General features: G+C 48.2%; 1 protein-coding gene across 7 annotated transcripts; it reads left to right on the forward strand.

The window, feature by feature from the left end:
- The first annotated feature begins 34 nt into the window (after window positions 1-34).
- Window positions 35-27,773, forward strand: PFKFB2 (6-phosphofructo-2-kinase/fructose-2,6-biphosphatase 2). Of its 7 annotated transcripts, XM_047751992.1 has the most exons (17): window positions 212-298; window positions 889-1,087; window positions 1,390-1,497; window positions 8,337-8,462; window positions 9,266-9,362; window positions 9,778-9,844; window positions 9,986-10,060; window positions 10,511-10,567; window positions 11,436-11,560; window positions 14,128-14,335; window positions 14,756-14,902; window positions 15,900-16,004; window positions 16,913-17,042; window positions 17,797-17,859; window positions 18,385-18,449; window positions 19,082-19,273; window positions 25,637-27,773. In XM_047751992.1, exons 3-17 carry the CDS (start codon window positions 1,410-1,412, stop codon window positions 25,697-25,699), a joined length of 1,608 nt encoding a protein of 535 aa, XP_047607948.1. In that variant the 5' UTR covers window positions 212-298; window positions 889-1,087; window positions 1,390-1,409; the 3' UTR covers window positions 25,700-27,773. The 7 variants fall into 7 exon arrangements, with proteins under 7 accessions (XP_047607949.1, XP_047607947.1, XP_047607952.1 ...); XM_047751993.1 differs by lacking the exons at window positions 212-298; window positions 889-1,087 and adding an exon at window positions 35-186; XM_047751991.1 differs by lacking the exon at window positions 889-1,087 and having other exon boundaries at window positions 209-298.
- The last annotated feature ends 211 nt before the right edge of the window (window positions 27,774-27,984 follow it).

A 27,984-nucleotide genomic window follows, 5' to 3' on the forward strand; every position in this document is an offset into this window, starting at 1 on the left:
CGCCCCCAGCCCTGTTAGTTGCCAAGCAACGATGCAACCAACCTCCACGGTGCTGGGAAACTTGCGAGCTTGTGATTTTTCCCCTTCACAGTTCTATCCTCCTTATGGAGCTAGCGTCAGTGATTCTAATTTGAGCCCCGCCCCCTGAAGCCTGCTTGCTCTCTATTGGTGGACGATTCTCTCCAGGTGAGGACCAACGCGGGAGTGGGCGGAGCCAGGCGGGGGCACGTGATTTGCCGGCGACTGGTGTGCGGGACACCGGCCACAGTCTGTGGGTTCCCGTCTGCCGCGTTACCCGGTAGGTGCTGGGGCCATAGACGGGAGGGGTCTTAGGAGGGGTCTTGGGGTGGCCGACAGCTGTACAGCGTCTTGAAGGGTCTAGGCGGACGAGAGGAGCGGGGGGCCGCATGCACCCTGAGATGTGGGAAGATGAAGCCTCGTCGTTTCGGGGAAGTACGGGCCCCCGGGCGTCGCCTGGAGTGCGGATGTTTAGGAACTCAAAGCTGCAGTTTATGTGAGTTACAGGATTTGTGTGGTTAGTGGGAGTACAGTGCAAGGTCCCTGAAGCAGTAGGACCTTCCTTCCTCACGAGTCCTTGTCCGGGTTTGTAGGGAGAACGCGTGGGGCTCTCCCACACTAGTTCGAATCAGGATTTACCCGTTATTTTGTAGGCGACCTTGGGGAAGTTATTTATCACCACTTTGCTCCCCAGTGTTTCTTCCATGGACTGTTTCCCAGGGGATCGTTGGGGAGAGGGTGTGGACAAGGGCTTGAGAGTAGGAACACCAGAGGAGAAATGGTGACGGCTGAGGGCTGTCTCTGGGTCCAGTTACAGTTTTTCCTTCAGGGGATATGTTTGAGATTTTTCCCACTTCTCATTTTTTTCAGGACTGAATTCTCCCATTGGACTGCAGTTACTTTATGATAATGGACTTGATCTATTTGCAACTCGCCCCACCCCCAACTGCTGCAACTACTCTCCCCAGATTCTTAAACTGGAATCTGAAGTCAGGAAGGAACTTGGATGAACCACTTAGTTTGATTAACCTCAGTTTTTCAATCTGTAAAATGAGGAGAAGTAATAATGGTAGCAAAATCTGTTTCATTACAGGATTGTTGGGAGGATTGAAGGAGATAATTTATTTGCGTGTAAACTCCGAAGTAAGCAATATAAATGCAAGCTTCTGCTGCACCTCTTCAGAGATGAGGAAACACAGGGCTAGGGGCATTCATGACTTATTAGGGCGTATAGCTCTTAACTGGGAGAAAGGGCTGGACTTGACTCTTGGCCCAGGGTTCTTGCACTTATACCTCTCTGATCCTCTTCACTGAGTGTTTGGAAGGTTGTCTCCTTCCTTCTCTTCCTTATATCCCTTTTATCCTTTCCAGGGGTCCCCTGAAGAGCTGCCATGTCTGGGAATCCTGCGTCTTCCTCAGAACAGAACAACAACAGCTATGAAACCAAAACAAATCTCCGAATGTCAGAAAAGAAATGCTGTGAGTGGTGGGAAAGAGGAAGGGCTGCCTTGTCCCAGGTTTTTGTCTTGGGAATATAGTTGTAATCCTAGACTTTGCTGCTCAATGGGAGTAAGAAATAAGTCTTTGACACGGGGATTTAAAACAAAGGCCATCAGGGGAATTTCCTGTCTGAAACAAGTAGACTCCGTGAAATGTCTGTCTTTGGTGCTAGGCTGCCCGTGTGGCCGAGCATTTTCTTCCTGCTTTTGTTAAGTGAATCTCTGTCTCCTGGGGGTATCTGTACACTCCACTGATGTTGAAAGAGCAAACACTGTTGTACATGCAGTGACTAAGACAGAGAGGCACCGGTACAGGAATTACTTGGGGCTGGTACTGCTAACGGTTTCCCTTTATCGCTTAGGCTAAGTTTTGTGAGGGTGCTGCTCACTGCAGAAATTGCAGGTAGGAACCAGTCACTCATTTCTACAGACTTAAGGGGAATCATCCTTGACATTTCACTGGGCACCTTACTTTCTCACAGGTTAACCTTTATACTTTGCAAACTATTTTCCCTGCAGGTTCATTCCTCTGGGGATGGGTTTCACAGGAGCATTTCCATGCCCATTTTTTTTAGGCAGAGACAGCAGGTGGGTTTGCAGAAAGGTGAAGTGTCATTTCTTTTTTTTCTTTTTTCTTTTTTTTTTCTTTTTGTCTTTTTGCTGTTTCTTTGGGCCGCTTCCGCAGCATATGGAGGTTCCCAGGCTAGGGGTCTAATCGGAGCTGTAGCTGCTGGCCTACGCCAGAGCCACAGCAACGCGGGATCCGAGCTGTGTCTGCAACCTACATCACAGCTCACGGCAATGCCGGATCGTTAACGCACTGAGCAAGGGCAGGGATCGAACCCGCAACCTCATGGTTCCTAGTCGGATTCGTTAACCACTGCGCCACGACGGGAACTCCTGAAGTGTCATTTCTTGTCCCCATGCATCTGTATGCCAAAGCATCCTTAATAGACTAGATTCCAAGAATGTATAGCCCAGTCCAGAAGGTCCCGGGCAGTTGGTTTCCAGATGTTTGGGGAGAATCTCAAGGAAAGCTAACTCTTGTCCCTTCTTCCAGGTTCCTTTGGAACCTTACCAGGCCTCACTTCAGTGCTGAGGAAACAGCCAGCCAGCCTGAGACTTGGCATCATCTCACGTTCAAAGCTTTCCCCAAAGTCTTAACCTTGATGTCATGCTCTTGTCAATCTCATGATTCATGATAATCATCTCTTTTCACCAGGCGCTGACGAAGCTTGTTGGGGCTTGGGCTGTAGCTGGGGAGGCTTGTTTGGATGTGATGTTGGGGTGGGGACACCTCTTTGATTAGGGTCTTCTTTCTGTGCCAGGACTGGAAGCTAGGTACTGAGGGCAAATACTCCATGGAAAGTAACTAGCATAGCATGATATTTGAGTGCAGCCTCTGGAGTGAGACTGCCTGGGTTTAAATCTTGGTTTTAACTTCCTGGCTGTATGGTTTTGAACATGTTGCTAATCCTTTCCAGGCCTCAGTTTACTTTTTAATAAAATGGGGATGTTAATTGTACCTTCCTGCAGAGAGATGTGAGAATGAATGAGCAAGAGTGTTGGGTACATGGTTAAAGTGTGTTAATTTTCACTGGTGACTCTATTTGCATGTTGTATTTATTTCTGAAACATTACATATAGATTGAATTATAGTCTAAATGCTGTGCTGGAACTCACTCTTTAAAAGAGCTCCATGGGAGTTCCCCTTGTGACTCAGTAGATTAAGAAACCAACATAGTGTCCATGAGGATGTGGGTTTGATCCCTGGCCTTGCTCAGTGGTTTCAGGATCGGGCATTGCTGCAAGGTGAAGCCCAGGTCGCAGGTGTGGCTTGGATCTGTTGTTGCCGTGGCTGTGGTGTAGACCGGCAGCTGCAGCTCTGATTTGACCCCTAGCCCAGGAACTTCCACATGCTGCAGGTGCAGCCCTAAAAAGAATACAAAGGAGCCCTGTGAAGAATTATATTTTTAGTAAAGAATGTTTTCTCGACAGTGTGGTAACCTAGATTTGGGGATATGGGATGCATATCTTAAAGAGAGCTGCCCTCGTGTTACTAGGACACTTGAGCCAAACAGGAGCAGAGCACTGGTGTCTGGGCGCTGGGGGGCAGGGGGAGCTGATAACTGTGGGAGTCTCTGACCCTGCAGAATTCCCAGTGTCAGACCTTCTAGTTCTGCTTCTCCTCCTTGGGAATCCCCTATCTGGCTCTCTTAACTCTTTTGCGCTTTTCCTGCCTTGAGGGCTTTTGATTAGTGAAGGAAGCAGTGATCCCAGGTCTCTTTCCTGTCCTCTAGACTGTAATTCCTGCTGTAAGCTCTGCTCTCCCCTTCCCAAGTTCTCCCTTCTCCTCTGCTGGAGGCATCTGGGTTGTCCTGAAATGGCTGTAATTCATGAAGAAGCCCCAGGTTCTTCCCTTGTGGTTAGACTGAAGCAGCCATAGTCCAAGGAGAAATAGTTTTGAGAGAATGTGTTAATGTCCTTTTTCTTTGTTATTTGCCTGTATCTCAGAACCGGATCCCCTGGCCATTTAGTGTTCACGTCCAGCAGTTGCTTTATAAATAGCTCACCCGTTATCCCATTGCTGCTAATTACACCTGTTGTTAGCTGAATTGGACTCTGGGAAGTGCCTGACTTGGAGGGCTGAAGAATGTCTTTAGGGAGCCAAGACTTCCAAAAAAGCATGACTGGAATTTCAGCTGCTCCAGGGATGGTGGAAGAAGGGGGGTCATGCTGGCTGAGGTGCCTTTAAGGTGCTCAGATGACTGGTTTCAGGGCTCAGTGAAAGCAGGAATTGGGGGTAGAAGGGGAGGTCTACGTGCTTTTCTTTCTTTTATTCTTTGGTATTTTTGAATAGGTCTGGAACTGACCAGTTCCCATATGAGCCTTTCCCTAATTACAAAAGCAATACATGTTCATGAAACATTTGACCAATACTGAAAAGCAAGAAATCTTTCACAGTTTCTCCTGACCTTGTTAAGTTTGCATCTTTCCAAAATCTTATGCTGCTGTATCCTGTTAATGAAAATAGTTCACACTGTACATATTTTGTTCTGCTGTTCCTTTTTTTTTAATGTACATTTTTTTTATTAATGTACATTTTTTTTTTCACATCAGTAAGTTTAGATTTACCTCGTTCTGCATAGTCTTGCCTTGTATGTATATACTAGCCTCTCCCTGATGGACATTTATGTTATTTCCAGTTTTCTACTGTCACAAATACTGCTGTAGAGAGCGTCTTTGCACATACATCTTTCCCTGTTTGTGGTAGCTTTTTTTTTTTCCTACAGAAAAAATAGGAGGAAAGATAGACACCTTTGAAATGTCGATTAGTATTCCTCCAAAGTTCTATATTGTCAGCTGTTTTTCATATTTCAAAATACTTGATAGAAACTGGGCATGAAACTATAGTGCTACTGGTTAACTAAACATTAACATAATGAGTGTGTGGCTGCAGAACTTATGTTTATCAAACAACAGAACATAATGGACAGCTTTTTTTGATGTCTGATGAATAAAAAGAAGATATGGCTAATGAGGCACACTTACAGGACGGCGTGTTTCAAAATATTAGGGCTATTTAGAACGAAAAGTAGAAGAACTTAGTCATGAGAAAGCCGGGCACCATGGTCTTTCTAGACTACCTTTAGGTTCAGATCAGAAAGCAGAGTTGTACTGGCCACGTGGCTCCCTTTGTCAGTTGCTGACAAGAGCTGAAACTGGGCAGTCCTGAAACTGGGAGTCTGGTCAGAGCCCTGACCTTGACTTTCCATTGAGCGATTATGGGCCAACCTCTTCTCATTTCTCCGCTTGAAGTTTTCTGTCTAGGAGGGAAGTTATCAAGCCCCCATTTCCTCTAAGTGTGTTGGTGAGGGGACAGTACATTTCAGATTGAGAAAGTGAATTCCACCTTGTTGGAAGAGATTTTTCAGCATTGAATCGGCTTTCCATTGTATGTCAGGGGGGTATGCTACCTTGTCTCTGAAATTAATGGGCGTGGAGTATCTACTGCTCAGATTAAAGTGGTGATGGTTTTGTTTTTTAATGGGCAGGACCCACTGTTCCTAGTTGTGCCTAGGTGGCAGTTTGAGGTGGGACGTGTGGTTTAGTTTTGTCATCAGGAAAATGAGAAGCCCTAGGTGCAGCAGGTGTGCGCGGGCGGGTTATGGGCAGAGTTGGGAGGTGTGGTGCTGGGGGCCACCGTGGGGAGTCCTTGGTGCCTGGTATTTTCTTCTCCTCTTAGCGCTCTCTGTCCAGTTCGGTAAACATGGAGCATCTGGTTCCCTGGTTGGCTTCAGTGCATCTCCTAAGTATCAGTTCATTTGCAGCTTCAGGGAGGGTAACAGGGCCTTTGGGGAAAGTGCCTAATGGGCTGGAAGGAGTGGACCAAGCAGACAAGAGGTGCAGGTAATGAGCCAAGCTGTGGGGATTGAGGAGTGCGGCACTGAGCTGCAGAAAGTGAAGACTCAGGAGGATTGCACTCCTGAAGCCTGAGGCGCCTCATCTGCCTGTCAGGGGTCAGAGATCGATGATTAGTGTCAGGCGAGGCTGCAGTGTGGCGTTCACTTGCCTTTGTGCTCCCTGTTTGGACAGAGATGAAAATCACTTTTGTTGCTCATTACCTACCTCGGGGAGAGGTGGGGTGCTCCTGCCCAGGCCTGGGAAATTTCCATGCGCACACTGGTAAAAGACTATAAGCCAAGCCCTGTAACCTCAAGTCTGGGCTTCTGCCCCCCCCCCGTCCCCTATCGCCAGGGCTTCTGGGTGCTTCTTGCCAAACACCCCTAGGAAATGCTCTTCCTTCTGAGGTCTGTGGTCTACCCACGCCCCTCTGCCCACTTCTCCATTGAGATCTTTTTACATTTCCTTCTCGAAAGAAGAAAGATGACTTTCTTATCCACATACCTTAGTTTTGTTGAATTGTTTTTTAGCCTTCCATGGTCACCTTGTCCCAGGGCAGAGAAGCAGCAACTACTTGTGGGGCCCGTTCTTGAAAGCAGTGCTGGGAAGATCAAGGTGAAGGTGGTTCTTTCTCATCCACCCCCACACAAGGCCTCTCTCATAGGAGCCATGGAGCCTGGGCCCTCCCACGTGACCTCAGTTGGGATCTTGGCCCCAGGAACATGGCTGGCAGCTTGCAAGGCCCTCCCCTACCACAACACACATCTGTCCCCTGTGAGCAAGCTGATGAGGAATCAGAGGCCCTTTTGATGGAAAAAAGCTGTCAAAGAAGCACAGGATCTGGATTCTAAGGCTAACCCTTCCCATGACTCATTGTGTGTCCTTAGGCAAGCCACTTGATGTCTGAGCATCTAGTTGGCCCCACCTGTCCAGTGAGACCTGTGTAAATGAGCATTCCTTTTTTTTTTTTTTATTTGGCTGGGCCCATGGCATGTGGAGGTTCCTTGGCCAGGGATCAAACCCGTGCCACAGTAGCAACCCAAGTTACAGCAATGACAATGCTGGATCCGTAACCTGCTGAGCCAGCAGGATACTCCCTGTAAATGAGCATTCCTGAAGTAAGTTTCCTAAGGAAGGGCAGCCCAGTGGCTCTTCCTGCTTCTTAACTGTCTTGCTTTTATGTGGGCCTTTGAGGCAGGCTGGCTGATACTCTTGTGGGCTGGCTTTACCATGACGCTTCCTGAGGGCTGGTCAGAACGTCTGGCAGGAAGACGTTGCCACAGTCTAAATGGTTGAGAAATTCTGTTTGGTGTTCCTGTTGTGGCTCAGTGGTTAGCGAACCCAACTAGCATCCATGAGGACTCAGGTTCAGTCCCTGGCCTCACTTAGTGGGTTAAGGATCCGGCATTGTCATGAGTTGTGGTGTAGGTTGCAGATGTGGCTCGGATCTGGCGTGGCTGTGGCTGTGGCTGTGGCTGGCATCTGCAGCTCTGATTGGACCCTTAGCCTAGACACCCCCATATGCCACACACGAGGCCCTAAAAGACCAAAAAAAAAAAAAAATTCTGTTCTAAACTTATGCCTTGAACACAAAGGCCACCATAGGCTGAGGCCAGGCTCTTTTTTCCGTGAGCAAGAAAACTCTTGCCTGTGGCTCTGAGGGGCTAGATGGGATCCTCAGGATAGAAACGCTATTGGACCTGTTAGAGGAGCCAGCTCAGGTCTGCCCTGGTAGGATCTCGCCAGACACAAGACCTTCCTTCGTGGCTACATCACTTTCGTGTTACTAGACATCCTCATGCTAAGGAAGGTATTATGATTACTGTCTTTCTAATCCTCGTTACTTCTTTTTCATTTCCACTTTTTGAACCTCTCTGAAGACCTTGCACAAGTGGGAAAGACATGTCTTAGTTTTGGGGTACTTTCTGGAAGTCGACACGACTCTGTGTGTGTGTGTGTGTGTGTGTGTGTGTGTGTGTGTGTGTGTCTTTTTGCCTTTTCTAGGGCTGCTTCCCGCGGCATGTGGAGGTTCCCAGGCTAGGGGTCCAATTGGAGCTGTAGCCGCCACAGCAACGTGGGATCTGAGCCGCGTCTGCAACCTACACCACAGCTCACGGCAATGCCAGATCCTTAACCCACTGAGCAAGGCCAGGGATCGAACCCGCAACCTCATGGTTCCTAGTCGGATTCGTTAACCACTGCGCCACAACGGGAACTCCCGACATGACTCTTTGACTCTGTTTGAGGAGGTTCACCCAGCCTCTCCTCGGTTTGCCTTCTCAGTCCTCCTGGACACTTGCCTCACTGAGGCGTATGAAGATCAAACCAGACTGTGACCATGAAGTTCCAAGCCCAGGGTGCAAACCTTACTCGGCCCCTCATCACTTAGTTCTGTTTTGTTCCCTGTCCTTCTAGCGTGGGCGTCCTACATGACCAATTCCCCGACCCTCATCGTTATGATTGGCTTACCGGCCCGGGGCAAAACCTACGTGTCCAAGAAACTCACACGCTACCTCAACTGGATTGGGGTGCCCACCAAAGGTAGGTGTAGTCATTCCTTCCTTGGGAAAGGAAATGATCAGTTCCTGGGCATAGGCCTCTGGGAAGACTTCTTTTCCCCGGCATTAGGATTACAGGGTGGTCCTGGCAGCAGTAGCGGCTGCTTCCTGGTTTCCTGGATTCATTCCCTGTCCATACACCTGTTCCTCATGGCCTGGCTAGATTGGCCTAGTTTAGAGGCAATGCCTTTGATAAGAGTCTTAAGAGTTAAATAAGTATATGGCTTTACACTTCCAAAGTCCTTATATCTACACCATCTTTTCTTTCCTTTTATTTTTTTTGTTTTAGGGCCACACCCGTGGCATATGGTGGTTCCCAGGCTAGGGGTCTAATTGGAGCTACAGCTGTTTGCCTGCGCCACAGCCACAGCCAGAGCCACAGCAACGTGGGATCCGAGCCGCATCTTCAACCTACACCACAGCTCACAGCAGCGCCAGATCCTTAACCCACTGAGTGAGGGCAGGGATTGAACCTGCAACCTCATGGTTCCTAATCGGATTTGTTTCTGCTGCGCCATGATGGGAACTCCAACATCATCTTTTCTAATCCTCGCAATGCCCCTGGGGAAGAGCCAAAGCGGCTGAGGAAATGGAAACTCAGACAATTTCAGACTTGTCCAAAGTCTCTTAAGTCAGAACTCGAACTTAACCCGATGCTTAATCTGGTGTTCCCAACATACCATGGTACTTTTTTTTTATCCATTTGGCCACTCTGACATTAGATCAAGAAGTCTCCTTTGGAACATGCCATTGTTTCACTGCTGAAGGGTGTGGGTGTCTCTGCAGTGTTTAACCTTGGGGTGTATCGGCGTGAAGCGGTCAAGTCCTATAAGTCCTACGACTTCTTCCGGCACGACAACGAGGAGGCCATGAAGATCCGCAAGTGAGTCTGCTCAGGCCTGACCTCCAGGCTGGCTCTTTCTTGGCCCTCATGAGACCGGATGTGATGGGGCTTGGTTTTCCCATGACAGTGAATCTCCTGTGGGGATCTAAGTGCAAATTATCTTCAGGGCAGGTCACTGTGGGCTGGGGTAGGTAGAAGAAGAGGGCTCAGCAAGTGGCGTGTGTGTTTGTCGGCTCAGCCTGTGTGGGGCAGGGGAAGAAGGAAGATAGGGAAAGGTAGAAACATCCCAGCAGGGGAGTTGAAAGGACTAGTTAGGGAAGATTTTTAACCGGTGGGGGGGAATGAAACGGGAAGGGGCGTGACTCCTGTGCACCCCGGCTGTTGGTGTCTCTGGCTCTGCCTGAGCCTGGCCTTGCCCCAGTCCTCTGGCTGATTCCCTCTGCTTTCACGGCAGACAGTGCGCCCTGGTGGCACTGGAAGACGTTAAGGCGTATCTCACCGAGGACAACGGGCAGATTGCGGTAAGCCTTCCCAGTCCCTTCCCCATCTCGGTCTCTATCCTTTCAACAGCCTGGCTGCGCAGCCCCACACTGGGCCGGCCTTGGAGGGATTTCGTTGCTCGGTGGGTCCCCACTCCCCTACCCCATGGGCTCTCTTCCTAGGTGTTCGATGCTACCAATACCACTCGAGAGAGGAGGGACTTGATTTTGAACTTCGCTGAGGAGAATTCCTTCAAGGTAGGATCTGCCTCTGAGGAGCAGAGGACCTGGAGGCAGGGAGTTAGGAGGGACAGGTGACTCCATTTGACTGGTGGTTGAGGCCGGGACTGGACATCCGACTCCCTCCTCTTGGTGCATTACCTCCAGTCCTCGAGTGTTTTCTCTCAGGTCCTTTCTCAGACCCTTAGCCTGTGTGTATGAGGCCCCGGGGATGTGGTAAGAGCCATTTTGAAAAGAAGAGGCCTTGAAGGCCACTTTGATGAAAGAAAATCCTGGGGGATTGTGGTAGCTGGGATGGGTTAGGGATTGGTGTGTGCCATCTTTCTTTATTTTTTATTTTATTTTTTATTGTTTTTTTCTTTTTTTTCCCTCTCTCTCTCTCTCTCCTTTTTTTTTTTTCCTTTCATTTATTCTTTTTGGCAAGTGCCATCTTTGACTCATCCATCACTGCCTTCTCTCCCCGGCCAGGTGTTCTTTGTGGAATCTGTCTGCGATGATCCTGATGTCATTGCTGCCAACATCCTGGTAGGTGACAGCCCTACATGCCACCACCTCTTCTACCCTTAGCTCCTTGTGTGTGTGTGTGTCTTGGGAGGTGGAGTTGGGGGACAGTCAGCTAGCTAAGGGAAGAAAGAAAGAGACGTGTTTAACAACACAGGGTGGTCTTTTTGCGCGGCCAGAACACCCTTTTGCACGTCCATGCTCTTTGAGGAAAAAAGGAAGAGTTAGCTGTTGCGTAGAGGTCCTGGCCCTGGGTTCTGAGTATCAGCTGGCTGCTGAGACCTAGGTGTGTTCTTAAAATAGACCAGACTCTTCATTATCTGTCAGGGCCGCTTTATAGGAAGGTCCTCTGCCCACCAGTGCTCTGATATTCAGGTCAGTGTTCCACACACCAAGAGCCTCATGCCCTGTGTGGGCACAGCTTATGCCAGTGCCCATCGGATGGTTGTGCTGTGCTGTGCTGAGTAGACATTGTGCGTTGTATCATGGGGGCGCTCTCCCTGCAGCGTGGGGACTTGCAAAGAGGTGTCTGGTCCACGTTGGCCATGCATTAGATCAAGCCCCCTGTTCTGAGCGGTCATGAGGAGAGACTGAATCCCATTCTGTTTTCCCAGGAAGGTACAGAAAGGGATTGGGGCCCAGGAGCAGCTTCAGCTATGTGTCTGCCTTTGTCTTTCAGCCAAGGGCAGGCACATGACTCCCCAGTTGTCTTTCCCTTCTTGGTTGCCAGGGTCACAGGACAGGGAGGGAGTGCTCAGTGAATGGGGAGTGCCAAGGCTCCAGTGAAAGTCCACTTCTATGGACTTCCTTTTCTTTATTTAGCAGTGGCTGTTTGCAGGAGGGCCGTTCAGGGCAGACTTCTGAATAGGCCCCGCTCTTCCTGTGATTCCAGGAGGTAAAGGTGTCGAGTCCTGACTACCCTGAAAGGAACAGGGAGAATGTGATGGAGGACTTCCTAAAGAGAATTGAGTGCTACAAGGTCACCTATCAACCCCTTGACCCAGACAACTATGACAAGTAAGGTCAAAGGCCAAGGTTTGACGGGCCTGAGGCAGGGGTCTCCTTTGAGAAAAGAGCCTTTCTGCCTGTGTCCCCAGACTTCCCTCTGACCATCCAGACCTATGTTTACATCATTCCGGGGAAGCAAGATATGGATTCGTGGCCTCTGTATGGCTCGAATCTTGTACTTAAACACTGGAGTGTTTTTTTATCTCAAGTTCTTCTTCTTTTTTTTTTTTTTGTCTTTTTGCCTTTTCTAGGGCCGCTCCCATGGCATATGGAGGTTCCCAGGCTAGGGGTCTAATTGGAGCTGTAACCACCGGCCTACGCCAGAGCTACAGCAGCTCAGGATCTGAGCCACGTCTGTGATCTACACCCCAGCTCATGGCAACACCGGATCCTTAACCCACTGGGCAAGGCCAGGGATTGAACCCGCAACCTCATGGGTTCCTAGTCGGATTCATTAACCACTGCGCCACAACGGGAACTCCTATCTTAAGTTCTTCTTGTCTGTCCTCTGGAGCATGGATTTCTCAACCTCAGCATGATCGACAATTTGAACTGGATAATTCTCTGGTAGGGGATGTCCTGTACGCTATGGAATGTTTACCAGCATCCCTGACCTCTGCCCGCTAGATACCAGTAGCACTCCCAAGCTGGGGCAGTCGAAAATGTTTACACACATGGCCAAATGTTCCCCGGAGAGCAAAATCACCCCTGATTGAGAACCACTGCTCAAGAGCAGTGTTTCTTTTGGTCTTGTTTGGTTTTGTTTTTTTTCAGGCTGCACCTGCAGCACATGAAAGTTCCTGGGCCAGGGGTTGAATCAGAGCTGCAGCTGCTGGCCTGCACCATGGCCACAACAATGCCAGATCCGAGCCGCATCTGCAACCTACACTGCAGCTTGAAGCAACACGGGATCCTTAGCCCACAGAGAGGGGCCAAGGATCAAACCAGCATCCTCACAGAGACCATGTCAGGTCCTTAACCCGCTGAGCCGCAGTGGGAACTCCTAGATCAGTGGCTTTGGTGTTGTAGGACACCCCTTAGAGATGTCATCAGTGTTTGATTAATTTTTGAAGTTTATTGTGTGTGTGTGTATATATATATACAAATACATTACATGTATAATACATGTATGTTGCATATGTAAATAACATATATGCAAATATAGCATATATAAAGCATCATATGTTGTACATTTTTGTATATATGTATGTAATACATATACACATTTTTTTTTGGTGTATTACTTACTGTGGCCGTGCCTATCAGCAGTGTGGTATAGAGCACAGGTTAACTTGATGTGTGTGAGTGGTAAGAGCCATAACGAAATGACAAGTCCACGTTGAGGAATGATGTGTGGACAGGGAGACCTGCGAGAAGGTGGCCTTTGAAAAAGCATGCAGCCAGAGCAGATAACAGCTCTGTTCAAGTGCCAGTAAAATCCTGCAGCCAAGCAAATGGCAAGATGTTGTGCAATAGCCCACTGTTAAACTGCTTCCGTGATGCTTGATGTTTTGAGTCTTTCAGCTCCTTCAGGTGTGTCGCCCAGAATGTTAGTGTCTGGAGGTGTTCCTTAGTACAGAAGTTGAAAACCACTGCCCTCGAAATGGCATAATAGCATGTTCTTCAGTTAGCCCAAAGCCCTACATAGAAAAACATTCTAGGAGTTCCTGTTGTGTCTCAGCGGTTAATGAACCTGACTAGTATCCATGAGGACCGGGTCCGATCCCTGGCCTCGCTCAGTGGGTTAAGGATCTGGCGTTGCCGTGAGCTGTGGTGTAGGTTGCAGACGTGGCACAGATCCCGAGTTGCTATGGCTGTGGTGTAGGCTGGCAGCGACAGCGCTGATTCGACCCTTAGCCTTAGGAACCTCCATACATCGCGGATTTGGCCATAAAAACACCACCAAACCAAAACACCCCCTGAAAAACAAGACAAAAAAGAAAAACAGAGTGTGTGTGTGTGTGTATGTGTGTGTGTGTGTTTATAGATATTACCTCTGGTGGTAGGGTTATGGGTGATTTTTATCTATCATCGTTTTTTCTTAACATTTTTAAGAATAAGCACATTGTTTTTATAATGAGAAAAATTTTATCTCCTGTTCTGGCCTCCAACGGAACAGTCTGTGTGAGTGCTTTTGAGAGAGGCTCAACAGGTGGTCACAGAGCATGCGCAGAGACCTCTGTCTGTGGTTCTGCCCCCTCTTCTCCCCTCCCTGCTGGTGGACACTGTCCTCTGACTCTGTCTTGACCATCTCAGATGGGTGCTGTGCTTCTCACCAAACTTCAGGGTTGGCGACACCTTCAGGTGGTCCATTCCCATTCTGTCCCCCATGGGAAAGCCTGAATTCTGTTTACCATACGTATCCATGGTGTAGGCTCTGAGGATGTGGCACGTCTTGGTTCTGAAAAGTGACCCATCTCTTGGTTCCTTCAGTGTGGGTGGGGCGTGGCAGGAGAGGCGGTGGAGTTGCTGGGAGCCCTTGAGGAACTCACCACGCCCGTCCTTTCCCCTCCTCCTGTCATCCTCACCTTTTCATCGCCAGGGGATTTTTTTTTTTCCCCCCTGCTCTGCCCCAGGGATCTTTCTTTCATCAAGGTGATAAATGTGGGCCAGCGATTTCTGGTGAACAAAGTCCAGGACTACATCCAGAGCAAGATCGTCTACTACCTCATGAATATCCACGTCCAGCCCCGCACCATTTACCTGTGCCGGCACGGAGAGAGCGAGTTCAATCTCCTGGGGAAGATTGGGGGTGACTCAGGGCTCTCGGTTCGGGGAAAGCAGGTGAGTCATCGTCCAGTGGACTGGATTTCCCAGGCTTAGAGTTAGAAGGGCAGGGTGGAGGTCAGCCCTCTTATCTCCTTACTTCTGAATCCCACTGGGGCTTAGGCTGTGCTTTCAGATAATCAAACAAGTGAAAAGAGTTTCCCTGCACACTGATTCCAGCCCTGCATCGAAGGGTGCCTAATTTGGAATCCTTTCTGCTGTGATCGTTCATCCATCAGATATTATTTATTGGGCTCAGCCTGTATGCTTAGCATAGTACAGGGTGCTCCGGTTAAAGTTCATTTCCTCCTAGGTTTATTTTAACTATGGCGCGCACCTTTCAGAGTTTGACCGGGGTCATACATGCTGAGTTAGCGTCCTCGGGGAGTGTGTGTATGTGTTTTCTCTCCTTCTAACATTTTTGTTGCACACCCCCAGTTTGCCCAGGCTCTAAGGAAGTTTCTGGAGGAACAGGAGATAGCAGATCTCAAAGTGTGGACGAGCCAGTTGAAGAGGACTATCCAGACCGCTGAATCTCTGGGGGTGACCTATGAGCAGTGGAAGATTCTGAATGAGATTGATGCTGTGAGTAGGACGCTCTGATGGCTAAAAGCCAGCAAAGGTCTCCTCATTGGGCAGGAATGCTCCAAAGTCACCATGTGGGGCATTTTTATCTAGAACACTAGAACCACCAGGTAGAAATTTTGAGGAACAGAGTTCCAGTCCTGGCTCAGTGGAAAAGAATCTGACTAGCATCCATAGGACGCAGGTTCAATCTCTGGCCTTGCTCAGTGGGTTAAGAATCTGGCGTTGCCATGAGCTGTGGTGTAGGTCGCACACTCGGCTCGGATCTGGTATTGCTGTGCTGTGGCAAAGGCTGGCATTTGTAGCTCCTTTAGACCCCTAGCCTGGGAATGTCCATATGCCGCAGGTGCGGTCCTAAAAAGACAAAAAAACCCAAAAAACAAAAAACTTTGAGGAAGCTGAATCTATGGCTGGTTTGGGGAGGAAGTGGGAACAACTGTGCCCCCAATCAGGGCTTCCTACCTGCTTGACACACCCGTGCCAATGATGGGACCCAAACCAATGTTTGACCTAGCCCCTGGCACCTGGGGAGAGTGACACTTCTTTTGGTTCCTTCATATACGTTCCACCTGGGAGAAAAGAAACGGCTGACAACTCACTTTTTAAATTCCTGCTACGGTCCTTCGATCAGTTTTTCTGGAAAAGCCCTTCCCGAATTTGTTCTTGGCTTGCTTTCTCCTTGAGCACAGACGTAGGCGTTTCTTTTTCTTTCCGTCCTCTGTACCCTTTTATGTCTTCTGTAGGAATTCTCTGGTTGCCTTCAGTTTCCTTCCCTTCCCTGCTTTTCCTTTTTCCTTTCATCCTGACTTTTCTAAACCCTTAAATTCCCCACGGCAGTAGGAGAACATGGCAGCTAAAGCTAGAGACGCTGCCTCCTCCTGCAGTGGCACAGCTCTTGGCACTTAGAAGCTATGGTTCTTCGGGGTCACCTGATCCTTGCGGGGGAGAGGGGGCTGTCTGGGTCCATTCACCTCCTCCAGCTGTGTGGCTTCTGCAGGGTGTGTGCGAGGAGATGACCTACGCGGAGATCGAGGAGCAGTACCCAGATGAGTTTGCGCTTCGGGATGAAGAGAAATACCTGTATCGGTACCCTGGAGGGGAGGTAAGATGCCCGTCATGTCAGGTGACTGCCCCGCCCTTTGCTGGGGGCTTAGCTTTAATGTGGGGGAAGGATTGAATGTGATTCGGGGGACCTAGAAAAGGTACCCAAAGCATCATTTAGTTTCTCTTCCTACCTTTGGGTCCTGCTGTGTTTAATTCAGCTCCGGCAGTCAAATGCCTCATTGATTTGTTAAGACCTCCAGCGAAAAGGGTGACAGGATAGCCTCTGTTGTTGAGTATGTTGTAGAATCAAGACAGTCTTTGTTACTTCTCTTTTCATTCCACTCCCTCCATCCCACCCCCACCCAAACTGGTATAGGGACCAAATACATATATGGGATATGAATGATATTCCTGTCATCTTTGGTGTTTAAGGCTGCTTTCTGGTCTCAGTGGCCTTAGTCGAGGTATATGTGAGGCAAAGGTAAATAAAACAGAACAGAAACTTCCTTATGGTGCAGCAGGTTAGCGATCCGGTGTTGTCACTGCAACAGCTCAGGTTGCTGCTGTGGCATGAGTTCAGTCCCTGGCCTGGAAACTTTTATATGCTGCGGGCACAGCCAAAGAAACCCAGAACGGCAGGAGTCTAGGAAATCTCTAGGAACTTTTGTTGCCTTACACTCTGCCTATTCTGTGGGGAGAAAAAAAACCCCCAGAGGCTGCCATTCAGATTTTCTCTTCTTGACCTGCAGTTTTCTCAGACCGAACGTTGCTCTCTAAAGTTCCGCATATTCTCAGGAGATCCCAGGGCTGGGGGTTAGTTAGCAGGCGACATGAAGTCGCAGAACCTTGAGGAGGAAAGCCAGCTGGGGAGAAAGGAGAAATGGCCTCTTAACTCTGGATGCAGATACTCACTTGGCTGCCAGCTTGCGCCTGGCCTCCTACCAGCCCGCCTCACTTCCCCCACAGTCCTACCAGGACCTGGTGCAGCGGCTGGAGCCTGTCATCATGGAGCTGGAGCGCCAGGGCAATGTCCTCGTCATCTCCCACCAGGCTGTCATGCGCTGCCTCCTGGCCTACTTCTTGGATAAGGGTGCAGGTGCCATTGGATGGAGGGGCTGGGGACACATCCACAGGGCGGGGGCTGGACTTGGGAAGGCCCCAGGATCCCTGGCAACCAGACCCCCCCTCTTCCACACCAGTCGGAGTACATTCTCCAGGCAGCAGTCTGGGGCTCCCAGCAGCCACTGGGCCAACTCCTTGCTGAGTTTACTCTGCTGGTACAAAAGCCCCCAGTGGGGAGCGGCGGCTGCTGCAGCTCTTGATCCTGCCTGGCTAAAGGGCCAGCGTTGAGCTAACACTCCTGGCAGCATTAGAAAAGTGGCTGAACGTTCTCAGCCTGTTGCTTTGGCGACAAGAAGGGTGGTGTCTTGGAAGCATCTTCATCCTTTGGATGCGGGGTAGGCGGTTTCTGGGTAGAGCAGTCAGCAGTCAGGAAGTGCTGCTCTCCCCCCTGATCCTCCCCCTCCCTCCCTGACCCACCTGAGCTGCTGGGAAGCCGGCAGGTTGACCTTTGGTGAACCCAGCTATACCACCGCCTTCCCCTTCTGTGGGGCCCTGGCCCTGGCCCTGGCACTTCCTTCCGTCTTGCCTGCAAGGAAGGACTTCCTTCCTTCCTTAGCCACTCAGGAGCTTAGAGGCTATGTTGACAGTCATTTGGGGCTTAGAGGAGGAGTCGTGCAACTCCATGTCAGGGTAAAGAAGACCCTTGAGCTCCTTAGATTCTCTCTTCCACCAACCTGACCTTGCTTCCCAATACTGAGACGTCCTGCACCTGGTCTTTCTGCTTTCAGATGAGCTGCCATACCTGAGGTGTCCTCTCCACACCATCTTCAAACTCACTCCTGTGGCCTACGGTAACTATGAGCTTAGGAGCTGGGCAGGAGGTGGGGATTAAAGAGGGTCAGGATTTTTGAATTTTCTCTGAAGTTTGTCTCGAAGTTCTGCTTCATCCCCCTTATATATCAGGGGAGTTCCATCAGCACCTTTCTTTTTTTTTTTTTTTTTTTGCCTTTTTGCCATTTCTAGGGCAACTCCCATGGCTTATGGAGACTCCCAGTCTAGAGGGTCTAATTAGAGCCGCAGCCACCGGCCTGCGCCACAGCCACAGCAATGAGGGATCCGAGCTGCATCTGCCACCTACACCACAGCTCATGGCAACGCCGGATCCTTAACCTACTGAGCGAGGCCAGGGATCGAACCTGCAACCTCATGGTTCCTAGTCAGATTCGTTAACCACTGCGCCATAACGGGAACTCCAACACCTTCCATTTTTAATGGAAGGGATGTATTATGCATTCTCTTAGGACCATACCGAAACGAAGGAATTTTTCCTTGAGCTTTTTTCCTCACGGCCTCTCCACATTCCTCTCTTTTCTCAGGGTGCAAAGTAGAAACAATTAAACTCAATGTGGAGGCTGTGAACACTCACCGGGACAAGCCAACTGTAAGTATTTTCCCACGGATGACATGCAGGTTCCCCGCCACCTTGAGTCTCTGGACCTTTGGTGTCAGGAGCCTAGGGTTTCTTTTATGTACCAAAGGACGACAGCTCCAGAGCGCATGTCCTGGATGTAGCCTGCTGACTTTCAGAGGGAAGAGATGTTGGAATTGTTCTTTTTAAAAATGAGTTATCTCTTTCATGAGTCTTAACCTTGAAAATTGGCTCTTGGAAATCTAACAAAACACAGAGAGTGTTTGGCTGAAGTGAAATGCAGATGTTTCCCCCAGAAAGCACTCCCTTTAGAAAGTAGGATCCAGAGGTGTCTGTAAGGTGGGGTCAGAAGGTGTAGGTTTGTTCCTAAGTCTGTCCAGGTAATCTGTGATCTTCAATAAGCCCCTTCCTGTCTATGGGTCTCTTTCCTCCTTTGAGTACGATGCTCCAGGAGCTTCTCCCACTCTAGCCCGTTAGCGTCCCTGGGTCGGGGACCAGGCCATGGCCCAGGTCTTAGGAGAGACCCCCATCTGCCGAGGGGCAGAAACGGGGAAGCCCGTTGTGGTTACAAGCATTATTTAACCTGTATGAGTGAGCTTTTTGGCTTGGCTTTCATTTGTGTGGTGTCCCTCATTTCCAATCAGAACAACCTCCCCAAGAACCAAACCCCTGTAAGGATGAGAAGGAACAGCTTTACGCCTCTGTCCAGTTCGAATACAATAAGGCGTCCAAGAAATTACAGTGTTGGGAGCCGGCCCCTCAAGCCCCTCAGCCCTCTTCGTGCCCTGGACATGCAAGAAGGGGCCGACCAGCCGAAGACCCAAGTCAGCATTCCGGTGGTGTAACCGTGTGTTTCCCTCCAGCCCTAGCCTCCTGCCCTTGTCACTAATCACCAAGGAGTCATTTAACTTCCAACCCCCACTCCCACCCCACCCCCCAGCCTCCCACCATGAATCTTAACAGAGAACTTGAAGTCGTGTTTTTTCAGACCAACCTAGCTAGTCTATAGTGTGAAATGTCTACACCCCCTCCCCCCACCTCCAGGGGCCAGCTTGGTGAGTTGGGTATTTTTTAGGGCAGGTCGTCAGTTGGGGTGGTCTGGAGGAGGAGGAAAAGAGATCCACTCTCCTGGGGTGATTGGCAGAGCTGGGGCTGAGGCTCAGCATGCTGTGGTTCTCACAATATCTAAACTCACTAATGTTCTTGTGGGGGCAGGGTGGAGGGGCACAGAAGCCCATTTTCCCTTCACCTTTGCCTCTTCAAGGTGTGCTTTACTCACAGTCCTTACCTGCCTGCTGTCTTCCCTCTCTCTCATGTCCCTGTCGGGTTGCCTCGTGTGATGCATGGCGTTGTCACTGTGTGTCTGTCTAGGAGGGAGGGGGCGGTGGGTGGGAGGGAAGGCTGGCTCCGTGGATGCTCTCTGCAGTGGGCAAATGGGTCTGGATGGGGGAAGCCTTGCTTTTCCCCTCCCTAGGGTGAGAGTTCTTGCCTCTTTTCATGAGAAATGATCCTAAGTCTTTGATGCCCCAGGGGAAGCTGGCTCTCCGTCTGTGGGAAGTATCTTCGCTTTTATTTTTCAGACATAGGTCTTTGGAGGAGGGGTGAGGCTGAGGAGCGTAGGGTGGTCTCTAGGTCCTGCTGGGCTCCTGGAGGGCAGTCCTACCTCTTCTCCAGTGGCTCCCAGCTTCTTTGCCATCCCTGGGAACTTTCCTGTCAAAGCCAGTGACCTCTGGCTAAGTCCACTTCAGACTTAATTCTGACTCAATCTCAGGGGTTGGGGTCCAGATGTGTGTGTGTTTAAAAAGCTTCTCTGATAATTCCGAAACATAACTCCAGGTAAGAGCCCCATTTTATGAAGTTGGATGGAGAAACATAGGGGCAGTATTTCCTTAGACAAAGCCTCGACCTAGGGATTCTGAATTCCTTACGGTTCTGAAAGGGACAATTCCCTGGAGTTAGGCATGTGAACAGATCACAGCATCGAGTGAAGTAACCCCCTCCTAGTTACTTCAGGCAACACCCTGCCTCAGAGGCAGCCTGCTGTGTTTTAGAGGGTTCTATTCAAGGTTCCAGGTCCTGCTTTAACCCTTTACATTGCAGGGTGATGGGGAACAAATCACTACGTGAAACAAATGTCCCAGGGTAACAGCTGAGAATTTTAAGCACCCTGGAGAGGGCTACAGAGATAAAACTGATAGGATGACAAAGGTTATCTTCACAGGGTGCTGGCTTGTGACCCTGAATCCTTTATTCCTACATCCTGAGTAGGTCATCACGGCCAGTTTTCAAAGGCCACTTACCTAGATTCTGCTTCAGATTACTTCCAGACATAAAGTAACCTCTGATTCCTGCTTAGCCATCACATAGTGTGTACTCAGGGTCCTTGTTTGTGGGGCTTTAGCCTGGGTGAGGTGGTGGGGAAAGGTAGATAGAGTTTCAGGAGAAAAGGTCCTTGCCATGAAGAAGATTATTTCAGAGAAAGGGCATCTAATGTCTAATAAGTGAACATTTTTGAAAAAGCAACACACTAAATCTGTAAATGGGGGTGTTGGAGTACAGATTCCTTCTGACTTTTCTCTTGTCCTGTGAATATGAGACTAAAAGATTTGGGAGGCAGGACTGCCCCCCAGAGTGATGTGGTCTAGAAGGTGTGTGTGTGGCCCTTTAACAAGATTGCTTTGTCTAGCTTTGCTTGGCTTGGTGGCATCTTAAGCCCACATGGGCTCTTCTCTTGCTGTGAGGTGAGAGCTACTCAGAGCTAATGCATGAGAAGGAGCATTTTGATCCAAGACTTTGGCTTTGGGCTGTACGTACTCTTAGGAAGAGGAGAATTCTCTAACAAACTAGCATTGTGTTACCCTGTTAAAACCTCCAGCTCTAGACGCAGGGCACTGGGATGGTCATTTGGGCTCTTAGCCTCCTGGTAGTTTTCCACTGTCCTCATGTGCTAGTTTGCTTCCTCCAGAAGAGGAGCCTGAGGTGGTCTTACTGTTCTCAGATAGGACATGAGAAATTAGAACATGACAACAGCCAGGCATTTGAGCATCCTTTGGTTTTTAGAGGAGGATCCCTCCAGAGAAGTTTCAGCAGGGAGAAGCCAGGAGAACATAGAATGGAATAGAGCCCTTACTGTACATGGAGAAGTCCTGTTCCCTGTTTTTCTTTCCTGTCCTCTTTCCCCTTCTTCTAATGTGAATGATTATTGGTAATATATACATGTTACCATGATTATGTTTCTCTCACACATCCTGCCAAGAAAGGCTGAACTCCAGAATACCTTTTGCTGAGGCTTTCAATTGTGTTATGGGAGAAATAGGTAAAGGCTTTAGCATTTGATCTTTTGGTAGAACATGGGGAAAGAAAAAAAATCACCCTATATTCGATTCTCTTTTTCTGGTTTTAAAACTGAATGAGGGAGTTCCCGTGTGGCTCAGCGGGTTAAGGACCCAACATTGTCTCTCTGAGGATGCAAATTCGATCCCTGGCCTCACTCAGTGGATTAAGGATGTAGCACTGCAGCAAGCTGGGGCGTAAGTCACAGATGCAGCTCAGATCCAGTGTTGCCATGGCTGTGGTGTGGGCCTCTGATTCGACCCCTAGCCTGGGAACTTCAGTATGCTGCAGGTACTGCTGTTAAAAAAAAAAAAAAGTTCCTGTCGTGATTTAGCAGAAATGAATCTGACTAGTAGTATCCATGAGGATGCAGGTTCGATCCCTGGCCTCATTCCATAGGTTAAGGATCCGGCATTGCTGTGAGCTGTGGTGCAGCTCACAGACGCGGCTTGGATCTGGCATTGCTGTGGCTGTGGTGTAGGCCTGCGGCTACAGCTCAGATTTGGCCCCTAGCCTGGGAACCTCCATGTGCCTCAGGTGTGGCCCTAAAAAGACAAAAAAAAACCCCAAAAGAAGTAAAACTGAATGAGGAATTCCATGGCAGACTACAAAGGGGGATCTAAATCAGATTTAAAGAACTAGCTTTTCTTCCTATCTCTTAATCCTTAAATTGGAATTTAGCTCTTATGATCTGTACTGTCTTTGCTTTTGTTTTGGTAAGGAGATTGTTTTGCATTCATTTGGAAAGTAGAATAAGAAAATCTTTTAGGAAACATACTTATGCTAGGGGTCTGCCCTATATCCTTATCTCTGGTTTTTGTCTTTTTATTGTGGTTTTTTGGTCATTCCACCCAGTGCCCCCACTCTGCCCTGAGAAGTTAGGATTAGGAATACAAGATATTTATATTCCTAGACTGAATGGTTAAGTATTTACTATGAGGTTCTGGGTGTTCCTCTTTGCAACCCACATTTGATCTTCAGAGGCCCTGGCATTTTGAAGAAACATGATATAGCTCTTTGGAATTAAATCCATCTTATGGTGTCTCTGTGATTAGGAGGTCTGAGTTCCGGAGACATTCACTGCTGCTTGGGGTTGCCAGAGGACAGGGGAAGCAGCGTCTACCAACTGAGAGAATTCTATCTGGGTTATATTGTCTTAGGCACATTCCATTGTCTTTGTTAAGCCCAGAAGCCACATTCTGTTTGTTTTCCAGATAACTTCACGCAGGTTTTTCCAGTGTACATTTTGACTTGTCTTTTAACATGTTTTAATTTAAATTAAATATTTTATTTTATTATTATTTTTTTGTTTTTTAGGGCCACACCTGTGGTATATGGAGGTTCCCAGGTTTGGGGTCGAATCGGAGCTATAGCCGCTGGCCTACACCACAGACAGCAATGCAGGATCTGAACCGCGTCTGAGAACTACACTACAGCTCACTGCAACACTGGATCCTTAACCCACTGAGTGAGGCCAGGATCAAACCCGCCACCTCATGGTTACTAGTTGGATTCATTTCCACTGCACCACAGCGGAACTCCTAAATATTTTAATTTTAATTGGATTCACAATCGCATCTGGTTACAACATTGAGAGGCTTGATTTCTGACCTCCCATCGAGGTGACACAGGCCTCAGAAGTAGGTCTAGGAATTTAATTTAGACTCACTGTGTCCAGAACACTGTCTAGAAGCACGTGTGTGCTGATGGCCTGAGAGACTGTAGAAGGGTCCCCACACTGCCTCACAGGTTCTGGTAGGGTTCCTTTGCTGACTACTGACAGAGTCTAAGCTGACAGTCTAACTGTTTTCTGATGGTGCCAGTTGATACTGTATGTATGTTACTGTAATTCTCCATCTATGGCATGTGTCCTCCAAGGAAGGGAAATAACCACTCCACATATTTTCTTTAGAGGAAAGTCCTGGACACTCTGAGTTTTTAATAGACATTTGTTTTAGAGTAGTAGCCAGATTCTAATCACTTTGTAGAACATGAAAGTTGCACATCCCTGGTAAGGTATTTAGTAAACTCAGCTAAGGAAGTGCCTGCCCAGAGCCAGACATTGTTAGCACTACTTGAAGTCCCCCCGCCCCCCCCCCCCCCCCCATCCATTCCCCTACGTCTGGGCAGGACTTCACTTTCGGAGCCTTCGGTGTTGCCATCTTTCCTGCTATAGACTGTAGCATTCCCTTGGACAATGCTGCTGTTTTTCATCTGCCATCTATTGGGTTCTTAGTCATAATCTAATAAATAAAAATGAAAAGGGAGTTGCATTAAAAAATGGATTCTGTTGGCAAAAGTATTCTTTTCAGTAAACTTTTCATTGGGGACCTGTCACCAATATTTACCTACTCCACGTGTTTTGTATCTGAATTGCTTGTATCCTTTTTTTTTTCCTTATGTTGAAGTAACAAGATCAACTCATTCTGGTACGGTGATAGTTTTGCTGTGGCAAAAGCATAGGAGTGGTCGTCACCTGTGTCCTTTGGAAGGGTTGGGAGTGGGCCCAGCACCCCTGGGTTAAATGGAATGGACTGAACTGGGAACTCAAGCAGTAGGGCTGTACTGCTGGTTTCCTAGGCACAGCTCTGTTGAAAGAAGGAATGTAAGTCCTTAGCAGCATTCTAATTTAAACTGGTGACGCTGATGTCAAAATTTATCACTCGGATCCATATAAGGTGTATAACTGTATTTGAAATGTGTTTTTGCGTGTGCGTGTGTAGAATGGGTAAATAAAATTGTTGAGTAACTTGAATCTTTCAGAAGGCTTCTGGGTTTTTTATTTTTAATTTTGGGCTGTGTTCTCCACCCATTCCGTCACCCTCCAAAACTTTGCCTCAGGCTGCTCAGTGATTGAGCCTCCAGGGAGCAAAACCCTGTCTACACAGTGACTGGGGTCCTTGGTGGCAGCACAGCTCTCTTCCACCACCTGCTGGGGAAGATGGGAAGGACATAATGGAAGGCACCTGAACTTAGTTGTATGTACTTTTTGGAGCCTCTGCAAGAATTAAAATTGCCTTTAATCACATTGTGCTATGACTCCCACTTGCAACATGGAATTCATTATTTGTTGTAAAGAAAAACTTTGGTGATGGCTTAGAATTTAGGGGGCACTTCCTTCTAAGATATAACCTGCCTGTTTCTAAAGAGATTATAGCCAGTGGGATAAAATGACATTTAACTACTTGTGGGATAGGACATACAAGTGGAATTGTGTCACTCTTCTCATGCTGCATTCCTTGTTACCTTAACAAGGACCAGGAGCTCATTAGACATGCAGATTCTTGGGCCCCCTCCCAGGCCTGCTGAATCAGAACCTTCATTTTCACTGGATGCCCAGGTGGTTCCGATGCCCATTGAACGTGGGAGATACACTATTCTCGGGGGAAGCATTTCTCCCAAGGTCAAATGTTGGATCCCAGTGTCTGGGGAGGAGTTGATTTCTGCTCTGATGATTTCTGCAGGATGGACTGGGATAACTACAGTGATGGAGACCCTGCCCACAGTGTCACTTATCTGGCCTGGTCTCGTAGCTGGCGCAGCCTATTTACTCTCCTTTGCCACAGAGCTCCCTACTGCTTCTGCCTCCTATCTTTTATAGCTTATCATCCATAAAAGGAGCGCCTGGTCCCGCTTTGTCCCAAGGTCATTTTCTCTGGGAAGGTGTTTTGCTATTAGAGTTGGTCTGACCCCCCTAGAGTAGAGGGGCGTGTGCTACCCCAGTGTGCTCAGGCACATGTGCAGATGTGGGGATGTGAGTGTGGGGAGCCGCGTGAGGGGGTGGGGAGGATGGGGATTCTGCTCAACTTCCTCTGTCATTTGGCAGCCGTGTAATGGCTTTGTTTCTCTTCCTCTCTGGCCCTTAGGCAGTGACCTCGCTGGCTGTGCATAGGCTCTCCTCTCCGGCATCCCACACATTGCTCTCCTGATGATGTGGAGGCTGAGGCCAGACCTCTCCGGGGGACTGGGGGCTACCGAAAAGCTTGGCATGTCAGCTCTGCAGGGGCTTGAACAGGAAGCTAAGTGGGGATTGGACATTCGGGGCCACCCAAATGAGGCCTGGAGAAGCTTCACTACCCTTCTTCCCAACATGCCTAATGGGAATATTGGTGACGCTGGCAAACTTAACTTCCCTGTGCCTCAAAACTTTTCACAGCCTGAACTGATTCATTTTGATAATCTCTTTGCTGAGTTTGGCCCAAGTGGGCCAATCCTGTTCTGTTTCGGCATTTAACATCTGACCTGTGACTGTATCCCTAGCTGGCCCTGCTTTGCCTTCTGTGCAAACGCACCTCTTCAGAGTTCATTGCTTCCAAGTGAGAGGGCTGAATGTCAGCCAGCCTTTTCTGGGCTGTCAGAGCTGGTCTCTGCAGCCACTCCAAGTGTGCAGGCTAGGGTACAACAGACTTGTTAGCAGTCACTCTGTTTGGTCATATGGGAAACAAGAGACGCATTCACCAGGTGAATGGAGGGTATCTGAGAAATTCAGTCCCAGAAAATGTCTCTTCTGCAGTGATGGAAGAGCAGCATCAGTAGCAACCTTTTTGTTGAGAGATGTTTTCCTCGTTCCAGGCCCCTCGAGGGCAGGATCTGATGGCAAGACTCCCCAAAATGGGTCCTGATCTTCTGAGTTCTCTTTTGCAGCTACTGTTAATTTTTTAATTACCAGTTTTTTTTTTTTTTTTAAACTAGTTCCTGTGTGCCTCTCATAGCTCAAGAGGGCTAATGTCATCCTCTCTGGTGGTTGGGAATGCAGGCTGGAGAGAAAAGGGTGCCGTTAGGATCGTGCGAAGAAGTAAGGGAGGTTCCTTGGAAATCACCTCTACCAGGGCATTCTCTCGGCTTCAGAGCAGGTTCAGGGAGACTTGCCCATCTGTGGGGTCTGCTACTGTGATGTGGTCTCTAAGAAAGCTGTGGCTAGGGCTGCAAGAACAGTTGGTCTTCTGATGCCTGCTCTTAGCTGGTGGTCGCTGTGGTGGTTTACTGGTGTCTCAGGCAGATCCTGGGGGGAATGGGGAGGTGGGGGAGCCAGGCCCTCAGTGCATTCATCCTGTGGTTTCCCTTAAAGATAAACCAGATAATTATTTATTCCCTAGATCAGTAATTGTCAAACGTACAGATCCATCCCTGAGATGTGATTTGAATATGTCACCACTCCTGAAGGAGGGCATGGAAGCTCCAGAGAATACAATATCTTAGAAGCAAAATTCGCCCCCCACCTCCCTTAGCTTAAGTTTTTTTCCGCTTTTCATTCAGATGCTCACTTGCTGGGCAAGAGGGTGAGTGGCATGAAAAAATGAAATGCAGCTTTTCCCAAATGGTTTTTTTTAAATACTGTGGATGATAGAGGGATCTGTTACCTAAGATGTGATGTGCTGGGCTGCAGGCAGTTCAGCATCCAGAAACCAGGAGCCTGTTTTAAACGCACAAAGCTGCCTTCAGAAAGGCTCTTGTCTCTGCTCTGTAGCAAGTCATTTTCATCTGGCTGCTCCTAGCATGTTGTACTGTAATGATTTTGTTTCTTGTGATGCAGGTTTCTTTCTGCATCTAAATACACTGTCTTTTGATGATCCTATAATGTTTTTATTTAGTTATTTATTCATCCATGTAAGGTATTTTTAAGTCCCCATATTAGTGTCTGCATGTATTTAATCAGAATGTAAGGTTATTTGTGTGGTCAGTTTTTGTTTTGTTTTGTTTTTTTGATAGAAATTTAGGTAGTTTGAGTATTTAAGTTGAATGTCCATAGTATTACCTTAAATTAAAATTTCAGTATGTAGGTGTCTGTCTTATATAAAAGAATAATAATTATGTTAAGGCATAGTAGACTTCTTTTGAACACTTTTTTTTTTCGTTGATTTTTATTATAAGTATAAACCAAGAGATGCATTTCTCTGGAGAAGAGTTTATCTCCTGGATAAATAAAATCATGCTAAAATTTGTGAGTAATATGTATTGCTTTTGTAATGAGAACTACAATAAAAATTATTTTTAATTTAAAAATGCAGTCCATTTTTAAAATCACACACAAAGGAAGATAATATTTGGTACATTACACATATGCAAAATAGTAACCTCATGTAAAATGTGTTGGAAACTAGCTTTTTTTTTTTGTCTTTTGTCTTTTTTGTTGTTGTTGTTGTTGTTGCTATTTCTTGGGCCGCTCCCTCGGCATATGGAGGTTCCCAGGCTAGGGGTTGAATCGGAGCTGTAG

This window comes from Phacochoerus africanus, chromosome 11, assembly GCF_016906955.1.
Source record: "Phacochoerus africanus isolate WHEZ1 chromosome 11, ROS_Pafr_v1, whole genome shotgun sequence".
Taxonomy (NCBI): domain Eukaryota; kingdom Metazoa; phylum Chordata; class Mammalia; order Artiodactyla; family Suidae; genus Phacochoerus; species Phacochoerus africanus.